This window comes from Drosophila grimshawi, unplaced genomic scaffold (genome assembly GCF_018153295.1).
Source record: "Drosophila grimshawi isolate 15287-2541.00 unplaced genomic scaffold, ASM1815329v1 contig_1377, whole genome shotgun sequence".
NCBI lineage: Eukaryota > Metazoa > Arthropoda > Insecta > Diptera > Drosophilidae > Drosophila > Drosophila grimshawi.
Window position 1 is genome coordinate 12,228,890 of NW_025062900.1, and position 21,317 is coordinate 12,250,206.

Sequence of the window (21,317 nt, forward strand, 5' to 3'; positions counted from 1 at the left end):
TAGCAGGCCACAGGCTGTCGCTGCAATTTGCGCGTCGACAAAAACGTTGGCCCCTAAAAGCATGCCACACATTTTGAAGCACACCAACAACACCCACCACCCGCCTGACACCGCAGACAACACAACTGCTACCCTCCCACAGCACCACCCACAAGCTGTTCATCCTCTTATCTTTTGAAGCTACACCTGCTGCCTCACCTGCTGCCTCGCTTTTAAGCATTTTAACTTCGCTGTCGTTGGCAACGCTGTCATGCACATTAACCAAATAGCTGGCGCCTTGATTTGATTATCATGTTTTTTTTTTTTCTGTGTTTTGTCAGTGTGCCCCAAGATTGCCATTTGACAAGCGACTTCCTCGATGTCGTCCATGCGACAACAAGAACAACAGCTGATTCCACACTCAGTTGTGCGGCATCTGCCAGCGGCTGAAAAAGTTTGATTGTGCCCCGGAAAGGGTAGTTTCTTTTTCTCTCTGTTTTTGTTGAACAATAACAGTAAACGAATGCCCCCAATAACCTTCAAACTAATGGTTATGATTATTATTGAAGAATTTTGTGTGTGGCCATACTAAATATAATATAATGCATTAGTATACAGCACTTAGCTGTGAATAGGTAGCAATTGTTGTGCACATTAGGGCAGAAAAGAAATGACATATGTAGTCAATGGTATGACAGTTGGCACATCCAGTCGAGAACCAATATTACCTCGATTAAGTTGATGAAACACAGGGAAACCGATTACAGACCGTAAAAATCACAAGTTGAACACAGAGAAGACAAAATTGCATACTAGAAACCAAATTACGAATCTTGAATCAGCAATTTTTCAATTTGAAATGTAACGTTTTGAACTTGTTTCAAAATCGTTTCAAGACCACCAAGTTTCACTCGGCGAATAGACCAACTTTTTCTAACTTAAGCTCACTTGACTGTGAGCAGACATAAAAAAAAGAAGCTAAAAAGTATCCCAAACATTTGCCTAGCATCATTCTTGATTCACATTTTAAGTTTCCAGTCAGCAAACATATTTTGACTGGCATTTTGATTTATGGACTTCTTCCGTCTCTCTCTCTCTCTCTCTCTCTCTCTGTCTCTGTCTGTCTTTCTCTCTGTTTTGTAAACGTTTGTGGGAATAGAGCCGCCATTTTGTTCTGTTCTGTGTCGCATGCATGATTCATGTGACTTTCGCTCTGGGTCTTCTATTATTATTGTAATTTTTGTTGTTGTTATTATTGCTGTTTCACAAGAAGTGGAAGTCACTTGAAATCTGTGTATTGCCGCTGTGATTTCCTGCCCCATCCTTCGCCAACAGCCACAGCTCCATGCCCCACACACCGCCTGTAAGTGCTGGGAATATCTGCAAATTGCCTGCAATAAATTTTTTTTCCCGTTTCCCATAAAACACTTATAACGATTTGAGCGAGTAAAAAGAAAAAACAAAAACAGGAAAAATGAAGGAAACTAGAACTAGAAACGCCAGAGGCAAGCGATGTTGTCGCTGGCAATTTTCATTAAATATTCCCTTCACTTTTCTTGTTACATAAGCCATAACAATTTTCCAATCATTTCCACGCGTTTTGCATGCAAAACAAAATGCTTAATTACTTCCGTAACGGAAAACGTTCGACTTTTCCAATGACGTGCAGAACTCAATTTGAAATTTTCACTTCAGGAACAAATGTAGATAAGTGGATACAAAATGATTCAAAATAAGTCACACAAAGTTGAATTCCATTTACAATCTTTTGCATAAAACACAACGTTAACAAAAACATTGTCTTTCTTTGCGGATGTAACACACAAACACACACACAGCACACACACACACATGTGGTCAATTCTTGTGGTTTTTCGACTTTGCTAAAGTTTTGCCAACGTTTCCATTTTATGTATAGCTGGAATTGGTTATGGCATGGCCAAATGAAATTATAAATGAATTAGTTTGAAAGTCACGCGTGTGTGGCTCTTTCACTCACTCTCCACAGTCTGTCTCCGTCTCTCGTACTATCTCCCTAAGCTTTTCTTGTTGTAAGCGGCTTATGTATTTAAGAGCAAAACTTAAAGCATTACCTCTGAATGATTCACGAGCCAAAGGGCTCTGAATGAGCATTTATCGGTAGCTGTCATCGGAGACAGCCTGTGCCACAAACCGGATGTCTACTTTAAGGCCGATAAGCTGCCCAACGGTACACAAAACGGTTGCACGGCATTCAGCTTCACCATCAGAAGGTCAAAAGTTCCTTTTGGGTTGCTAATTGAAAACTGAGCATTGAGCCCCGAACACTGAGCACTGAGCACTGTGCACTGCCAAACTGCAAAATGTTGGTGTGCCAAATTAGCGTAACAAATTTCGCATAAGTGAAATGCGCAAACGACCACCACGAAAACTACACAATGCGCTGAGCCAGCCTAAAAATAGGCTAACAAAGCGAAAACCATATTGAATGAATAGCCCGCAGGCAAGCAACAGACTTGACTTGACCTCAACAAAAAAAACGCAATTCAAAGTTATTTTCGTAGATGACAAATATAGAAAGAACTTAAATAGACAGATGCAAAGCAAGATAGTAAAACGATTTGGATATTCGAAATGTGCATTTAAGCACTTTTAAAATAGCATTGTAGAACTAGTCGAGAAAAGATGAGAAACAAAAATAGTTGAATGTTTTTTCTACTAGCATGTTTGTCTTCCCAAAATGGAGAAACACAAAGGGACAGAAAGAAATGTGGAGTGCAGCGAAAGAAATGCATTACTCGTTGAAGCACACTACCAGTCACTTTGATTTATAATCCACACTCGAACGCCAAAAGCTTTAACTTGATTTTAAACAAAAGAGTCTTAAAATAACAGCAAAAGCGCAGCACACAGATATTTTGAGAATGAATAAATATAGTTTTAACTACAACAGAAAGCAAAATGAATGAAAGCAAGACGTCTATCAAATCACATTTTCAATTAACTAAAAACCATTTTGTTGATTTTCCTCTGGCCTTAAAGCATATATTGCTTTTTCAATTCTCCAAACATATCAATCCAAAAAAAGAACCATCAACCGGATGATTTGCTCTTAGTAAATTAAGAAAAAGTAATCAAATTTTCACAAAATACACATGTCAGAGAAACGAAGACCAACCAAAGTGTTACTGTCATATTTATTAAATTCTCTCCCTGCCAATAGTCATTCTGGTATACGATTTAAAATTAACTACTTGAAATCTGAGAACTATAAATTTTATGCTCATGCTTTTTGTTCAATGTTTCGCCTCAATTGCCTTTAAGTTGATAACTGTGTTAAGGTATTTCGACAGTGAGGTCATGATTAAAAGATAGCCAACTCTGTTGAAGCGCATTGAATGGAAAGAAACACTGATAAGCACACTCTAAACAAATTTTATTGTCTGTTTTGCTTGTACTTTTTGCAATTAGATTTACCAAACATTAGCGGAATTTTAATCAAGCTGCGAATCCGAAGCCATCAGAATGCAGCACGAGCAGGTGAAGCGTGCAGCAGTTGCAACATTGGTCTAATTGAGGTCAGGACCAGGACACGGTCAAATGGCGTCATTTGTATGCACAACAGCAATATCAACAACAACAACTACAGTAACAACAACTGAGAGAACCACTGTTGAAAGAGCAACCAATTCAACAAAGGAAATGCAAAGCAGTGGTTAACAACCAACCAGGCAACCAGAAAAACCTGAAACCAAACCAACGCACAGCGCACAGCAGTTGAATAAGGCACAAGCACAACAACAGCAAAACAAAGCACAAATAGAATAACAAACAGAAAAAGGCCTACAAGATGATGAGTGCCGGGGGCACCTACATATCGACGGCCAGCGTGGAGGTGCCACAGGCCCTGCAGGATGGCGAGAAGTTCATCAAATGGGACGATGTGAGTAATGCACAAAAGTATATATATTTTTAATCAGTTTATAGAATGTCGCAGTTTAAAAGTCATTGATGTGTTCCTTGATCCAGCTGGCATGGGCACCAGTCGAGGTGTATGCAGAGGGATATTTGGTGGTGGCACAGGGAGTATAGCCCCAAGAGACAATACCAACTAGCTCATAGCTGCCATCGGACTTCTTGGTAACCAGGGGACCGCCACTATCGCCATTGCAGGCACCATCGGTAGTACCAGCGGTATAGGTGCAAATGTTAGTCTGGTCCAACTTATTGCCCTTGGGCATCGCAGCTGCGCAATCATTGTACCCAATAATGTCCGCATCCAGTTTCTGCAGTTTGTCGGGCAACTTGCCAGCGTTGTCGCGTCCCCAGCCAAAGAGCACACCATCACTGTTGGCCGAAAAGTAATTGTTGGGCAGCGAGATGGCTGCAACGGGTGCACTACCATCACGGGCGATCGCATTCAGATTGAAGGGTGTATCGAGGAAGATCAGACCGATATCATAGGGACCAACACCGCCTGAGTATTGTGCATGGACAGTCTGGCGCTTGTCACTTCCCTTGCGCACCTGCGTCTCGGAATTATCGGATTGGCTGTGGCCACCGGCAACCAGTTGGAAGTCCGAATAGATCAGGCAATGGGCGGCGGTCAGAACGGTACGCTCATTGATCAGAGAGCCAGCACAATAATGAGCTCCTTTGGTTGTCTGCAAGGACACAATGAAGGGTGCCTCGTTGGGTCTGGCCTCATGTCCATTGATGATGCGTCCCTCGGGAAAGCCAGGCATGCCGATCACATTGGCGCTAGCTGAGGCAACGGCCAGAGCAAGGAGCACAACAAATTGTTTCATGTTAACTGCAGTTAATTACACTGTTTAGTGTTTGTTAACGGTAGCGAATCGAATGTTTTTATAGCAAAAAACGGTCGTCTCTCGTTATCAGCTGGCGTTATCATAATATAAAAATGACAACCGTTTGGTTATCAAGAGTAACGGGTTATTCTTGCAAATTTACGATCCTGTTAACGGTGGCTTTAGGCTTGCGGCCATGTCCTGATTAATAAAAGTGGACTCTATCTTGCTGTCAGATATCATTATCGGATCTATTAATACCTGGCGCTGCCACACTTTAGATCAATATCAATTGCAATATGGCAATCACTCAGTCATCATTCAAGTGGGCTAGACGCAGTTCAATGATTCCACTGGTTCAATTTTTAAGTAAACAATATTGCAAGTGGCTTGTAAATCTTAAATGCGGTTTGGTTTATTGACACCCATATATGAACGTAATCGGAATAACCCAACTAACATTCTGCATTTAAAAGACAAAGCAGACAAGCTGACGAATATACTTCAAACTCTAGGTAGTCTATTTTTGTTAAAATACTTGGTTGTTCAAAGAAAGCGTGAGTCACAAATAATAATTTGAAAATGTAGCGGCATATTAATATAGATCGGACCATAGGAATTATCGGTCCTCTTTGTGGCTTGGCTCCCATGGGTTGAATGAACCCAATCAACCAGTTGCCTGGGTTGAATATCATAGAGTTCTGATGTGTTTCCAAGCAAGTTGACCCCAAATATTTCTGTCTTTTCCTACTACATGTTATCAGCCACTGTCCACTTATCGCTAGTATCTCTGCGTTTCTTCAATCAAGACAGGGCCTAATCAGACAGAAGGTTTCGCAGAACCTTTAACCATTACATTTTAAACAACATTTGTAAACTTAAGAAACATAATATGTAGCTTAGAGTTCCCTGAGGCTGTCATATTCAACTTAGCTGCTGCTATATTTAGTAATATTAAAAGATATTCGATTTATGCAAAATCAAATGGGAAAGTGAAAGATTTTTCATTAGAGCCACTAAACACATTTAATTTTTATAGTAGATTGGGACGAATTGGTTGCCTTGGAATAGTGGATTCAGAATGATGGGTTCGTTTCTACACTGTTTCTACATTAAGCTATTCAGCTTATCATTTCAGTATTCACAAATACAATTTATGACATTTCTCAAAGTGGTATTTAAGGTGGTATATAATAAAGCTGTGGTAAACTATTTAACAGGCACTTGCCGAGTCGATCAAGCCATGTCCGTCCATATCTGTGGCCATATCAGGGAATTTACGTATTTCGAATAGCAGACAAAGTTCAAGTCTTTTTTTTCTGTGACAAATTTCCTCGTTTCCCCATCGACCAAAATCGATTAAGATATTTGTGTAAGCTATCTCCAGGTCGATCTCTCTCGACTAGAGCATTCTTACTTATAGTGGATTAGAAATGATATTAAATATCAATTTTTGATATCAAGCTTTTATTAATTTTAATGTAGTCATGAGACTCCTTAAAGTATGCTATCTTAAATCGATTTGAGTTGGGCCATAAATAATTTAAAATACGTATGCTCATTCCATCTATAATTTTGATAACGGTCCTTCTAAAAAATTTGATAAAGATCCTTCTGATGTAAGATATGCTAATCAAATGCAAAAAATGGGCGTAGTTTCCAAAGCTTCAGCAGCTATCAGTTTTGAATACTGATTGGTGGAAAGCAAAAGCTCGTAACTTGCCAGTTATCAATGTCATACGCCCCATACGAAAAGTGCAAAGTGAACTTTCGCAATGGCCAAGAGAAGATTCGACTAATCCAACTGAATCTAGGCACACGTTAATCTGGAGTCATAAGTCAATCCAGATCTTAGTTGATAACAAAGATGACAAAAATATTGGTATAATCCAAACATAACTTGACTTGACGTCAAGATTGTTTATTAAATCGCAGACAGAACCACTTAGAACAAAGCATAGTATGCGCCCTGGATCTTGGCGATCCAATCGACGTAGGCCGAGACACGGGTGTACACCGAAGGGAAGTTAGCTAAGCCGCAGGGAATATAGCCCCAGGAGACAACGCCAATCAGCTCAGAAGAGGCATCCTCGTACTCAACGACCAATGGGCCACCAGAGTCACCGTTGCAAGCGGAGATGCTCTGCTGGAGGGAGGCGGAGCAGATGTTGGTGGGTTCGAGTGGGGCATCTTCGGGCAACGCATCCTTGCATTCGGCAAAGTTGACAATCTCAGTGGTCACGGTCATCAGAGACTTGGAGGCTGTCAACACATAAGATTTGGGCTGTCCCCAACCGTACAGATGGGTCTCTCCCTCATGCACCTGCTCGCGGCTGGGCAAAGTAGCTGGGCTGACGAATTCGTTGAACGCGAAGGGTTCACTCAAATGCAGAATGGCAATGTCGAAGGGACCAACGCCGCCGGTGTACAGCTCGTGCACGCGTCCAAAATCAACGACACGCTGCTGGGTGCGATCATTGACATCGGCACGCGTGTGCAGGCCAGCGATGACGCCCATTCCCACAGGCTTGGAGATGCAGTGAGCAGCAGTGAGGACCCATTCCTTGTTGATGATGGTGCCGCCGCAGATATGCGAGTGTTTCTCGGCTTTACTCGACAGGGAGACGATGTACGGAGCTGAGTGGGGCTCAGCCTGGGTGCCGTTGATCACAAAGCCGGTAGCAAAGCTGGGGATGAACTTGTTCAAGCCTTCGGTCAGCTTGCCAGCCTGGGCACTGGCGCACAGCAGGGCGAGAAGTGTAATCGCAACGACTTTCATTGTATTTCCTGAGACTATGGACTGCGAATGATGGGCTCGATGATTGGCAGCGATCTTTTATACTTGCCATATCTGCACTCGGCGATCGTTCTTATCTGCCGATTAGTAGTTAGATTTATGAATTTGATTTCGTTTTATGAGTTTATGAGTTTTCACCAAAAAATAGGGAAACTTTGGCTAATCCAAATATACCAGATAACGATAAGGTATGAAAATACCAGAAGCTACAACCCTATGCGTAACATTGTTGGTCCAATAATTGCGATATTTTTAGAGTGTGTGTGTGTGTGTGTGTCTGTGTGTGTGTGTGCTATAAGGTATCGACAAACCACGCGTACAAGGTCGGCCCGTGCGAATGTTTCCCTCTCACAAAAGGGCGCTAAAAATACATACATGTCTGTATATGCATACATGAACATGTGAATATATATATATATATATATTAATCTATAAAGGCGTCCTTGGTAACCACTTAAAATAGTGGACAACGACCAGTTTTCTTTCCCTGCGGAAGTTGTAGGTTTGGTAGGCAGTGAGTGATGTTGATATCCTAGTTGCTTGTAGCTCGAAGTATTTGCTCACCAAGAGTCTGCACACAGGCTTCACTTTTAATCTTTGACCATTAAAATTTAAATATAATTTGCAGATTAAAGTTCGTTGAGGCTGTCATAGTCGATTTGGCTTGCATACGAAAGTTGCTGCCACATTTCATAATCTTAAAAGCTGTTCGTTTTGTGTAAGTCAAATGGGAAAGATTTTTTATTGGAGGCAATAAATTGTATTTAATGTTTTTGGCTTTGGTTTTTAGCTTGTCATCGTTGCAAGCTATAAATATAAATATGTGTATGACTAGATAGATTTACTACTTAGATAGTAAATTAGCCTAATCAATGGGATTGTCTCCAATTAAAAAGTTATTGAAGACTAAAATATGTATACATTTTTTTTAAATGCGTACACCTGATAATATTTAATTTTTGATTCTGCTGATTGGGTCGGATTGGTTGCCTTGAAATAGTGGATTCAGAATGATGGGTTCGTTTCTACACTGTTCTTTTTGTATAGGTCCATTCGCCCAGAATAATAAGATTTTCTATCGTCAGATTAAAAGTCTTTCAATATTCTAGCTAATCAGCTCATTATTTAAATAAATAATTTAAAATACGTATACTCATTCCATTTACAAATTTGATAACGCTCCTTCTAAAAAATTTGATAAAGATCCTTCTGATGTAAGATATGCTAATCAAATGCAAAAAATGGGCGTAGTTTCCAAAGCTTCAGCAGCTATCAGTTTTTAATACTGATTGGTAGAAAGCAAAAGCTCGTAACTTGCCAGTTATCAATGCCATACGCCCCAGACGAAAAGTGCGAAGTGAACTTTCGCAATGACCATGAAAAGATTGAAGTAATCCAAAGTAATAAGCCAATCTAGATCTTAGCTGATATATGCATATCGCATGATCTATAAACAGCAACAATGATGACAAAAATATTGGTATAATCAAAACTGAAGTAGTATTGACGTCAAGATTATTTATTAAATCGTCGAGAGAACTACTTAGAACAAAGCATAGTATGCGCTCTGGATCTTGGCGATCCAATCGACGTAGGCCGAGACACGGGTGTAAATCGAAGGGAAGTTAGCTAAGCCGCAGGGAATATAGCCCCAGGAGACAACGCCAATCAGCTCAGAAGAGGCATCCTCGTACTCAACGACCAATGGTCCACCAGAGTCACCGTTGCAAGCGGAGATGCTCTGCTGGAGGGAGGCGGAGCAGATGTTGGTAGGTGCGAGTGGGGCATCTTCGGGCAACGCATCCTTGCATTCGTCATAGTTGACAATCTCAGTGGTCACGGTCATCAGAGACTTGGAGGCTATCAACAGATAAGACTTAGGCTGTCCCCAACCGTACAGATGGGTCTCTCCCTCATGCACCTGCTCGCGGCTTGGCAAAGTTGCTGGGCTGACGTACTTGTTGAACACGAGGGGTTCGCTCAAATGTAGAATGGCAATGTCGAAGGGACCAACGCCGCCGGTGTACAGCTCGTGCACGCGTCCAAAATCAACGACACGCTGCTGGGTACGATCATTGACATCGGCACGCGTGTGCAGGCCAGCGATGACGCCCATTCCCACAGGCTTGGAGATGCAGTGAGCAGCAGTGAGGACCCATTCCTTGTTGATGATGGTGCCGCCGCAGATATGCGAGTGTTTCTCGGCCTTACTCGACAGGGAGACGATGTACGGAGCTGAGTGGGGCTCAGCCTGGGTGCCGTTGATCACAAAGCCGGTAGCAAAGCTGGGGATGAACTTGTTCAAGCCTTCGGTCAGCTTGCCAGCCTGGGCACTGGCGCACAACAGGGCGAGAAGTGTAATCGCAACGACTTTCATTGTATTTCCTGAGACTATGGACTGCGAATGATGGGCTCGATGATTGGCAGCGATCTTTTATACTTGCTATATCTTCATTCTGCGATCTCTCTTATCTATCGATTAGTAGATGGATTCATGGAATTGATTTCGCTTTGTGAGCTAATCAATATTTGTGTGTTTTCCCCAAACCATTGAAACTATGGCTAATCCAAAATCACTAGATAACCAGAAAATATGAAGATACCAGAAGCTAAAACCCTACAAGCTACAAGCTTCAATAATTGCGATATTTTTAGACTGCGTGATGTGTGTGTGTGTGCTATAAGGTATCGACAAACCACGCGTACAAGGTCGGCCCGTGCCAATGTTTCCCTCTTACAAAAGGGCGCTAAAAATACATACATGTCTGTTTATGCATACATGCAGATGTGAAAGGGATTCGCGTCCTTGGTAGCCACATAAAAGAGTGGACAGCGTCCAGTGTTCTCGCCCTGCGGCAGTTGGCGGCCATTTTGCGGGCTTAGGCAATTAAAAGCATATTTTACGCCGCTGCGGGCTTTGGACTTTGTGCAACCACACACAATTGTGTACACACAACAACAAGAACAACAACAACCTCTGGGCAGGGAAATGCCCAACAGCGGGAAATCCAAACCATAAATGCCACTTTAAAGTCCAGTTAAACGATGGTAATAAAATTTACACCAAACACATCATGATGAGATGAGGCAGTATATTTTATTTTGAAAGTAGAGTTTAATGGGCAGGTAAATACCTCATGCACCAACTGCCCTTGATTATGTGTTGAAATTTGTAAAAATAAATCAAATTCAGTGACCAAAAATCATACCCCTTTAACTAAGTTAAATAATCGGGCTATGCTTTAACTTTTTAAAGTTAAAAGCGATTTCATTAATGATTCAATTAATGAAAGAACTTAATAGCTTTCAATAGAAAATCAAATGACTTCCCAGCTTTGTGGGGTTAAGCTAAACTTTAAATCCGGTAAATTATCAATTTAAAAAATGAATTAAAGTATTTCCTGGACTTCCTTTTACATTTGAACATGTGCAGCCGGAATTTATTCCACATGATTGATTTGTAGCGAAAGAACTCCCAATAAGATTTTTTCCATATAAAATATATTAAGATTTTAAATAACAATACGAAAAATAATACACAATTATAATCAAATGTGTGTCTGCTGTTCGTGTCGTGAAAAACACTCGAAAAAAAAACCCATCCCTAATCTCTCTCTCGCTCTCTGCGGCTGTCAGAAATGATTTCTGGTAATCGAAGTTATCGTCACCCTCATTGCTTATCACAAAGCTTTAATGTTCGATTACATATAAGTCTCGCGAGCTTCCGGCAGCCGTTCACAGTAAACGCAGTTCGCAACACGAACATAACGTAACGTCATGTTAACGGTAAAAATATTCATCAGTTTGCTGGCCCTTTTGGCGCTGGCCAACGCAGAACGGCAGATGCATCATCTGCGGCATTTGCTGTCGGGTCACATTGAGGATGGTCACGTTGAGGATTTGGCCAACTCCAAATCAGTGCCAAACATTGTGGAGCGTGCAATGCTGAGGGTCAAGCCTGATCAGACAGATGGCGAAATATCGTCACGCATTATTGACGGCTTCGATGTGCAGGGTGTGGATAATGCGTCCTACCTCGTCTCACTCAGCCTGACCAGGCTGACCTACACACACCAGTGCGGCGGTGCAATAATTGGCAAGCGTTGGGTTCTCACCACGGCGCATTGTGTCCTGGAATTGCAGAACTTCAACGGCGGCCTCATTGGCACTCCCATATATGCCGGACTCTCGAATCGCAAGAATGTGGGTGAGGCACAGGTGCGATACGTGGACTTTGCCTCGTCGCATCGTTCATTCAGTGGGAAAGCGGGCAGCGACAATATTGCTCTGTTGCATGTCTCTGAGTCATTTGTCTACTCGGCACGTGTGCAACAGATAGCATTGCCCGATTTGTATGACGACTACAGTGGCAAGTTGGCCACCGTGTACGGCTGGGGATTGACCGATGTCGATGGCGATGCATACTCCAAGGAGCTGCAATATGGTTTCGCCACGCTCCTCAATAGCATTAGTTGCGCGGAGTTGCTGCCAACGGATGCACCACTGTCCACAAATCAGGTGTGCGCTCAGGTGAACGCCTGCTACGGGGATGGTGGCACCCCGTTGGTCTACTGGCCAAAGGATGGCGTTGCTGAGCTGGTTGGTCTTGGATCGTGGAGCTATATGCCCTGTGGATATGCCAATCGGCCGTCGGTGTTTACCTCGGTGCCTTCCTATGTGAATTGGATCTACCAGGTGATCAGCGCCTACTATCAGCTCAACTAGAAGTCACTAATCTGTAAAATAATACTCTAATAATACACTTGTCGTAAATTAAAGCAAACAATCGCTATCTAATCTCTCAATCGAATGTGAAGTATCAGGAACACTATTGCCGATCAATGGCACGATTAGAATCAGTTTGATTTCTAAAATATTGTTTGGATCGAGCGTGCTTAATCGTTGATTCTAGATTATGTAAACCTTTGAACACACCTGCTTCGAGTTCAGGGTCAATTTGTAATTGCTCTCCAACTGTATATGTATATCATCTTGGCTGTACATCAATCTTAATTTTAGTTCTGCTCCAAGTAAGGCCAAATGGCGTCCAACTGTGACAGACGTTGACAGTGATTGCTTTTGCTGCTCTCGTAGCTTCTACTTCTTCTTCTTCTTCTTTGTCTGAATGGCTTCGTTTGCTCGACTGCCATGCACCACTTGGCGTATGCTTAATAAGTTCCTGCAGAACTTTAAAACAACAAGAGCCAAGTCGAGCATCAAGTGTCGAGTGCTTGGCAAACTTGCACAGGTGACAAACGCTGGATGCTGTCTACATTTTTATGACATCATTTGCATGAAGTTTGAAGTTGCAACTACTCAAGTTTCTTCATATACCCTATAGAAACGGGAAAGGGTCTTATAAGTGGCACACAGACAACAATATACGCATGGTTGATTAGCCATAAAAATGGATAATATATTGCTAAGAACGTTTATCAAAACAAAAAAAATATACGTATTCTTATACATAAAGTATCAAAATTGTATTAATATACATTGTATTTGTACTCTGGAAAATGGCTATCGAATAATCATAATAAACACAACGTTTAGTCTATAATCAGTAGTGTGCAATAAAAAATCAACTTTTGTTATCGCTCAAGAGTAGATGTCGCAGAGTTATCAGCATTGAAATACATATTTGTTATTGTAATGTTATCATTCATTGTTAAGAAATTGCTCATGCTAACTGCAATTTGTGGGCAGATAAAAGCTGGCTAATAGCTACCAGTATTTGATAGGTGAATAACCACAACCTACGCAGCTTTATATTTACATATATTTTTTATAGGATATTACCCAGACGAACACTTTAGGTTAATTTCAATAGTTGTTCATAGCTAAGTAAAGTAAAAAGAAGATATGTATGATAGGGGTAACAGAAACCCCTATCACACACACACACACACAAATGCCTGGCAGCAGCTGTGTAATCCCAAATAGCATTTGCATAGTCCCCAAAGCAGTGCATAAATCCAACTGAAACTGAGCGAAACACGCACTTGCCGGCTTTATTGGCAGGCCCCTAAGCATGATTGACAATACAATGTGCATAGAACTGTACTTCTGTAGCTCTAGCTGTATCTGCATCTGTATCTAGCTGGGGTAAATTTGCGACCAACAGTTATCCCTTTTGGCAAAACAAGCCAACTTCCTTTTTTCCGCACTTTTCTCGCACTTTGCATGGCATAGGCAGCTCAATCGTTGTATCGAGGGCGCAGACAGGCTGTTACATCAATTGAATTATGCATGTAATCGCTTTTAGCCAAAAAGCACACAATACAGAGCCTGACAGACAGTCGACCGTTGCCACTTGCCAGTTGCCAGTTTTTTAGTCACGATTTGGAAATTTCTGATATCGCTGTTGATTCGCAGGCCATTTCAGTTGGGTGTTTATGCGAATGCCAGTGTCCGCTAACACCAAATTTCGCATATTGAAAACAAATTAATAACTTGGGTCAATGGGAAGCAGCTCAATTAGTAAAAAGTAATTAGAAAAGCAGGCATAAGAAGACAAGGCAAATGTTGAAGGGGAGAACGCGCGCGGGTGAAACTGAAGTCCAATTAGCGATGCGCATCCCTTTTCCTCCAATGCCATCCAAAAAATCTTCAGAAAATATGCGCTTAATTGAATATTAAAGTGGCTGTGGTGGTGGCTGAAAGAAGGAAATAAACCAAAAGCGGGCTCGAATCCCAAATGACCCTCAAACGCCCCTGAGGCAAAAGCTGCGCATATTTGATCTGCAAGTAAATGTTTTCAATATCAATTATTAGAAATGCGAGGGTGCCTGAATTACAGTTACATTTAGGAGAGGGGAGAGTTTGTTGGCCGTCCCCAAAGTGAAATTTTAGCCACTTTGTTGGCACCTTGTGAGTTCATTAAACCGTCCGCAGCAAAGGATAATGAACTCCGTGCAGCTGCAAATACAATTTTCTCATTATGACTATTTCAATGCTCATCAGTTCTCGAGCGAAATAACACTCATTATCTGCTAATATTAATGGTCATATTTCGGGGTTCATTTGCCATGTCAAAATATCTGCTTTTTACACTCCATACGAAATAAAACACTTTGCACTGACTTAAATCGTCAGCAATAATGTTAGTTTACTGAACTCTACACAAAGGACTAGCAATCGAAAATATTCTCATTCTACTTCATAAAACATTCATTTCACTTACTTTAACATAACTCATTTTCAAACTCTTATTCATTCAAAGTGCATATAGGCTTAGACAATTGAATGTTTTCTTTTCTGAGAATATTATTGTCTTTTTTTATATCTGAACTGGAAGTGTTTGGATTTTTCAAATGTTGAACAAGCAAGTTGCTCAAAATGTCCAAAGTGGACTCTGTTTTATGACTGCCCATCTAGTTATAGATCAGCTTCCGTTTTGAGCAATATATTTGTATAAACAAATATGTATGCTATTTAATCTGAATGAGCGATAAGCATTTGTTTCTTTCTAGCCATTTAACGCCTTCCAAGAAAATTGAATAGCAGCTTCCTCAGTTGGCTGGTTCCGCAGTTGCTCCCCACGTAACGTGTGGCGTCTGTTTTGCATAAAATATATTAAAAACACGATACAAAAATAAAGTAAAAAAAATTAAATACATATTTCATTTTTGGCTCGCGATGTTTTATCTGAGCGCATCTGTTTGGCATTGCCGGGCGGCAGCCAGCTGCGTCCAACATGAGCAAATTTCGCATTCTTTTCTTTGGTTTTTATGAATGAATGCTAAAATATTTATGGCAAACGGCAGTTGGGCAGAGCTAGGGAGGAAAATGGGGGATGGGGCTGACGGACGGGGCATATGCACTGTTCACAGGGCAATTTTCATTTGACTTAAATAATAAGCAGAGATGACTTTTTGTTTTTGATTTCGGTCGTTTTTGTGGGCGACTGGAGCGAAATACGATATAATAAATTCATTACACTCTCCCGAGCGAGTTCAATGTGCCGTAGACAATGAGACGATGGAACATCATATTTATAGAATTTATATTTCATTTAATGATTAATTAACAATTTGTATTCAATTTAATTGGCATATTCTTCATAATGATATGATTTTATATATGCAGGATTCCGGCAGCGGGACACCGGTGACAATGCGTGTGGATGCAAAAGGATTCTATCTCCATTGGATCGATCAAAACAATGAGCTCGACATTTTGGATATAGCCACAATACGCGATGTTCGCACCGGACAATATGCTAAGAAGCCAAAGGTGCGTATGCGTAATATATATATATTAAATATCATCAATCTTGTCTCTTGCCATCATCGGCTGTCAGCAAGTGCATGCTAAGGTAAAATAGTAAATATTAGTAAAGCATCAACAAAACACACTCTGTAAAAATAAGCAAAACTATCTCGTAATACCCTAACAGGAGAATATTAAACATGAATCTGATAAATAACTTCTGCCTAATTGTAAAAAATCAGCTTGAAGGGAGCGTATTTTGCTGTATACACTATAATATATTTTAAAGCCATTAACTGATTTTAAAACTAAAAGCTAATAATAAGAAGCCCATAAAATATTTTCCAATCTACAAGGAGTGATGCACATTTCGCATCTCAAAACATCACTTGCAGTCCGATGGCTTTTGAAGCGTTTATTTTGCTCTTCTTAAGCATTTTTTGTTTGTTTGTTTGTAAACATATTTTTGCAACATTAATTATTCCGACGATACGGGCCTCGCTTCTAAGGCACATACACAACACTCTGGCATATTTGTATACTTGTGTGAAATTCGCTTGGGCACCTGTGATGAAAACAAACATTGCAATATAAGCTAATAAAAATAGCTTTGCACATAGTCAGTGTGGCGGCATCGATTGCGATCCAATTAAATGCTAAGGGAAAGATGCGGTTCGAAAATCCTATTGTTCAGGTGGTCACACATAATCCACAACTTTGGGCTATATGCGAAAGTCTTTCGCATAGTTTGTTTAGCCAGGTCACGTGCACGTTTTTAGCCGGGAACTGTTTGAATTGTAGCCAGTTGTGTGTGTACTGGCTCATTGGCTTGGCTTTGTGTCGCCATATTTGTTGCTCGACATCTTCTTCTTCTTCTTCTTCAGCTTACAGTTGATTGTTGTTATTTCTGTTCGCCTTGTCGTAGAATGTGTGTCATGTGCCCATCTGGAGCTTTACTTCTTCTTCTCCGACGCTCGATTCACACAATTTTCTTTTCATGGCGCAAAATTTTCATTGTGTGTACTTAGAGTGTGTGCGTGTGTGTGTGTGTGTGTGTGTGGGTGTGGGTGTGTTGGTCTGTGGTTGGGTGTGTGTGACCCAATACATTTATCATTGCAATGACACGGCAACATGCTTCTGATCCACGCCTCCCCTTCCATGCTCCCTACCAAATTCAACCGCTGTTTACAAGGCATTGAGTTTAAAAGGAATTTTACGTAACGTTGGCCAAAAAAAAAAAGAAGAAAAATGAGGAAGAAGAAGAAGGAAGCACCCGAGCAGGGACAGACGTTTCAACCAGCCGGCGAGCATATCCTGCCAACAGCAAATAGGAAACGACAACAATAACAATGAATCTAACAAAAAGCAACAGAGAACCGCTGCCAACAAGCACATTCGACTTTTTGCTCTGACTTTTCACAACCTGCTAGAAACAAAAACACGGACATTTTTTTATATTTCTTTTACTGTTTTTCTTTTTTTTTTGCAAGACCAACATTTAGAGCTGCATATTTGACCTATGTCTAAGTAATGGGCCTGGCATTTGATGTGCTGCGCGTATAACTCACACCACACATGCCACACACACACATGCCACACACACACACATGCCACACACACACATCCACCCACCAACTAACTGGATTAGCTGACCTAAGGCGAACGTTTAGCCGCACAACTACTACCAAATCCTTTCCACTTTCTCCCTCAGCGCCTAATGGCCCAAAAAGGCTGTGCCAAATTAGTTTCGCGTTGGTCCCAAAAGTGGACAGCAAAATTGTTGCATTAATTAATTGCAAGAAGCAGTGAGAATTGGGTAGAACAGAACAGAGAGTGACATGAAACGTATTTCGGAAAGTTGCTAAAAGTGCTGAATACTTTTCGGTAAATGAGGTCTGCTTAAAAAAAAAAGCGCAACTCAAAGTTGAAAGGGAGACTGAAAAACTCACCCACACCCTTACCGCAAGGCCACCCCTTTTCATATCATGTGTGGGTGTGTACTTGTGGCATGTAGGCGTGGTCGTTGTCGGTTTTGTTTTTGCTTTTTTTTTTTTTTGGCGTACGTTGATTAAAAATTTACTCTTAATACTCTTGCCAAAGGGCATACTAATTTAGTCATTAAAAATGTATAACGTGGATGTTTCAATATATAATTGATCAACGTGGCAAAGTAAGACTTGTTTCATGTTATCTAGGCTATGTTGAAAACGGTCGGTACAATAATATTGTTACCTTTGGCTTAGATTTAATATGTTGCTGTATCATAGGAGGAACATTGCATAAGCTAATACAGACTTGCAAGGGCATTAAATTTTCGGCACACTGTTATTACTTTTCTGTTCTTTTTTTTTAACTTATTTTTTATTTTTTGTGCTTCCGCCTTGTTGCTGTTGCATTGAAACGAAACGGAATGCGATTTTATTAAAATTTATTGAAGCGTGGAACGTGAGCAATGAAGAGGATGCCAAGGGCGTGCACGGAAGAAGAGACTCGGACACGCTTAAAAAGGTTTCTATCCTGAAATGAATTATGCAATATACTCGCAAAATGTCAAAAGGGTGCAGATAAATTTTCGAAAGGCTGTCGAAAAGGCAGCTCAAGCTCATGCTTAGCGGGAAATCTTACGCATAAGTTTATCAACATAAATATTAAAAATAAGTCTGTTTTTTTTTTATTCTCTGCCTCTTTCTTTGGGTTTTCTAAATCGCTTTCATGCTTTATCTTATTGCTTGTCTGCAATCTCCTTTGCCCTATTTTAAGCAGTATTCTTTCTATCTATACAAATGACATCCTTAACAGTTTTTTAACTTACGAAAGGATTTAGGTAATTTTTCTTCTCCACAACCCTGAATCCCGGACAGACGCTCCGAGGGCCGTGCACAGCATTTTTCGTAAACATTGCACGAGGGATGCTGGACCTCAGTCTTCTGGAAACAAGAGATCAGTTCTGTGTAAAGCTCGTCGAAGGTTTGTGGCTCGGGCTCTTCTGGGCACTCCATCTCGGCCATCTCTGATTCGAAAGCCACCTCATATGGCTTAGGATTCTGTTTGTATTTCCTCCATTCGTAGTCGGTGCATTTGTTCTGCGGAATGCCACACTGGCGGTCGCAGTACATGTGCCTGCGCCTGAGCCCATGCTTGGGCTTTGGAATGGGCTTTTCCATATCCAAGGCACGCTGTAGGGGAATAATGGGTTCATCTTCTATGAAGGGATTCTCGGGATCTTCCGGTTCCGGACAGTACAGTATAGTATTGGCTTTGCTTGGATTCGTCTTGCTCAAGACTGTGGGCATCTTATTGATGGTACATTTCAGCACATTGCGATTGAGTACATAAGAACCCTTCGGCTTGGCTCGTTTCTTCTCGCTTTTTTTTGGGCTCTTTGATTTCTTGCACCGTTCTACACCATTGACTTTATTAAGACATTTGAGGAGCACCTGATTGAAAACTATTGCATCTGAGCCCAAGCCGTAACAACTGAGCGTTTCCTTGTTGGGGCTTTGCTTCCAGGCATCGAGTAGATAATCATTATGCATGTTTTCAAAAGGTCGAACGCAGCCAATGTTCTCAACGGCATCTGCCAACCACGTCTTTGTCTGATTTAAACTACACTTGGACACTGGTGGCCTGATGCTGGGATATGTTTCTCTATTTACAAATCGAGACGATTTGCAGTTCTGCATACGCATCACATCGTAGGGTGTAAGTTGACCGTAGTACTGCTCAAGATCCCCAAACTCTTGGGTGGGCTCTTCTTGCTGTCTGTCCATCGTGATCGAATCAGGATGGTGAATCTACTGCCAAAATCAGTAAAAACCTTTTGGAGGTTTTTTTCTGTTGTCTAACTAAAATTTTTGGATATATTCGTTTCAAAACATTTTATACAATAACCCGAATGTACTATAAAAATTGTCAACTCCGAAGGGTATATAAGCAGCACTGAAGTAGGCTTTGTTTTAAAAGACAACCATATTTGGTCGATCTATGTATTGGAAACTCAATTTTCAAATACACATATGAGTAAGTGACACAGGGTACTTTTTTTTTAAAGAAATTATCTAAGCAAGTCCCTTGTCTCTCTTTCTTTTCAGAAAGTAATATATTGACAATATATAAAACATATTTTAATCTAAAAATATAAAAAGTTTGTGAAATTTAAAATTGCATACGTTGTTCGACCTCTTCTTCGTCCCCTTTGTAGCTACAAGCACTCACAGAGCCGTCTGCAAATGCGATCCTTGATTACATTTATATTGTTTATAATTTCATTATTTACAATACTATGCTTGGAACCTAGCAACTTTTGTAGCTCCTGCAAGGCATCTAAACAATCGCAATACTCCCCAAACTTGGGGTTACGACAGAAGCAGTTGTCACACACAATGGAATCACACTTGTGCTGAGGAGCTCGATACTCGGGTTGGCGGCACTTGAGATACTCGCGGTGGCACATTTGCTTGTAGTAGTCCTTAAGCTCGCGACGTTTCTGTTCTCTTTTCATTTGGGTAATCAGTGGCGAGTCTGGTTCACGTTCTCGTCGTGTCATAAACTCGCAGATTTCGCAGGGACAATCCTTGAGCGTCTTGTCTTCACCAACTAAATCCTTATTCTCTTCGGTGTTTGGAGGTACGGCATTTGTACTTGGTTGGTCAGTTTTTGAACCTTCTTGTGGGTCCCGGATGTTAGAGTCTTCATGACCATCTTGTTTTTTATGTGACTCTCCAGACTTGCCACCTTTTCCTTTGCCTGAATCTTGACCCGCACTTTTTCCGAGCCTCCATCAGCACCGTTTTCCGACCATCTACCCGCATCTTTTCCCGAGCCTTCATCAGCACCCTTTCCCGAGCCCCCATCAGCACCTTTTCCCGAGCCTCCATCAGCACCCTTTCCCGAGCCTTCCCCCGCATCTTTTCCGGATCCTCTACCCGCACCTTTACCAGAGTCTCTACCGGCACCTTTTCCCGAGCCTCCACCCACATCTTTTCCTGTGTCGCCACCCGCACCTTTTCCCGAACCTCCACCCACATCTTTTCCTGTGTCGCCACCCGCACCTTTTCCAGAGTCTCCACCGGCACCCTTTCCCGAGCCTCCATCAGCACCCTTTCCCAAGCCTTCCCCCGCATCTTTTCCGGATCCTCTACCCGCACCTTTTCCAGAGTCTTTACCGGCACCTTTTCCAGAGCCTCCACCCACATTTTTTCCTGTGTCGCCACCCGCACCTTTTCCAGAGTCTCCACCGGCACCCTTTCCCGAGCCTCCACCCACACCTTTTCCTGTGCCGCCACCCGCACCTTTTCCCGAGCCTCCACCAGCACCTTTTCCTGTGCCGCCACCCGCACCTTTTCCCGAGCCTCCACCAGCACCCTTTCCCAAGCTTCCACCCGCTCCTTTTCCAGTGTCTCCATCGGCACCTTTTCCCGAGCCCCCCTCTGCAGTTTTTCCAGAGTCTCCACGCTCATCTATGCCTGTATCTCCTCCATCAACACCTTTACCTTTACCTTCCCCTTCTCCTTTACCTTTGCCTTTACCGTTATCTTTATCGT

General features: G+C 41.7%; 7 protein-coding genes across 15 annotated transcripts in view; 2 read left to right on the plus strand and 5 right to left on the minus strand.

The window, feature by feature from the left end:
• The window catches only part of LOC6562523 (1-phosphatidylinositol 4,5-bisphosphate phosphodiesterase classes I and II), a 60,674-nt gene that overhangs the window by 16,248 nt on the left and 23,109 nt on the right, over window positions 1-21,317 (plus strand). For all 9 annotated transcript variants that reach the window (XM_032736025.1, XM_043214394.1, XM_001988371.2 and 6 more), the window contains exons 2-3: window positions 3,430-3,901; window positions 15,652-15,798. In XM_032736025.1, the coding sequence (XP_032591916.1) occupies window positions 3,809-3,901; window positions 15,652-15,798 (240 nt within the window). In that variant the 5' untranslated portion in view covers window positions 3,430-3,808. The remainder of the gene's footprint in view (window positions 1-3,429; window positions 3,902-15,651; window positions 15,799-21,317) is intronic.
• On the minus strand, window positions 3,907-4,794 carry LOC6561858 (lectizyme). The gene has a single exon (XM_001988378.2). The coding sequence runs from the start codon at window positions 4,764-4,766 to the stop codon at window positions 3,957-3,959; it is 810 nt and encodes a 269-aa protein (XP_001988414.1). The 5' UTR covers window positions 4,767-4,794; the 3' UTR covers window positions 3,907-3,956.
• Window positions 6,650-7,573, minus strand: LOC6571173 (lectizyme). Its single transcript, XM_001997343.3, has one exon. The coding sequence runs from the start codon at window positions 7,543-7,545 to the stop codon at window positions 6,712-6,714; it is 834 nt and encodes a 277-aa protein (XP_001997379.1). The 5' UTR covers window positions 7,546-7,573; the 3' UTR covers window positions 6,650-6,711.
• On the minus strand, window positions 9,065-9,945 carry LOC6562112 (lectizyme). The gene has a single exon (XM_001988376.3). It carries the CDS (start codon window positions 9,938-9,940, stop codon window positions 9,107-9,109), a length of 834 nt encoding a protein of 277 aa, XP_001988412.2. The 5' UTR covers window positions 9,941-9,945; the 3' UTR covers window positions 9,065-9,106.
• Window positions 11,272-12,360, plus strand: LOC116805249 (lectizyme). The gene has a single exon (XM_032736033.2). The coding sequence runs from the start codon at window positions 11,341-11,343 to the stop codon at window positions 12,286-12,288; it is 948 nt and encodes a 315-aa protein (XP_032591924.1). The 5' UTR covers window positions 11,272-11,340; the 3' UTR covers window positions 12,289-12,360.
• On the minus strand, window positions 15,792-19,666 carry LOC6562111. The gene is made up of 2 exons (XM_032736032.2): window positions 18,587-19,666; window positions 15,792-15,875 (listed from the first exon to the last, which is right to left on the minus strand). Exons 1-2 carry the CDS (start codon window positions 19,542-19,544, stop codon window positions 15,862-15,864), a joined length of 972 nt encoding a protein of 323 aa, XP_032591923.2. The 5' UTR covers window positions 19,545-19,666; the 3' UTR covers window positions 15,792-15,861.
• Window positions 20,420-21,298, minus strand: LOC6571378. The gene is made up of 2 exons (XM_032742461.2): window positions 20,994-21,298; window positions 20,420-20,777 (listed from the first exon to the last, which is right to left on the minus strand). Exons 1-2 carry the CDS (start codon window positions 21,231-21,233, stop codon window positions 20,484-20,486), a joined length of 534 nt encoding a protein of 177 aa, XP_032598352.2. The 5' UTR covers window positions 21,234-21,298; the 3' UTR covers window positions 20,420-20,483.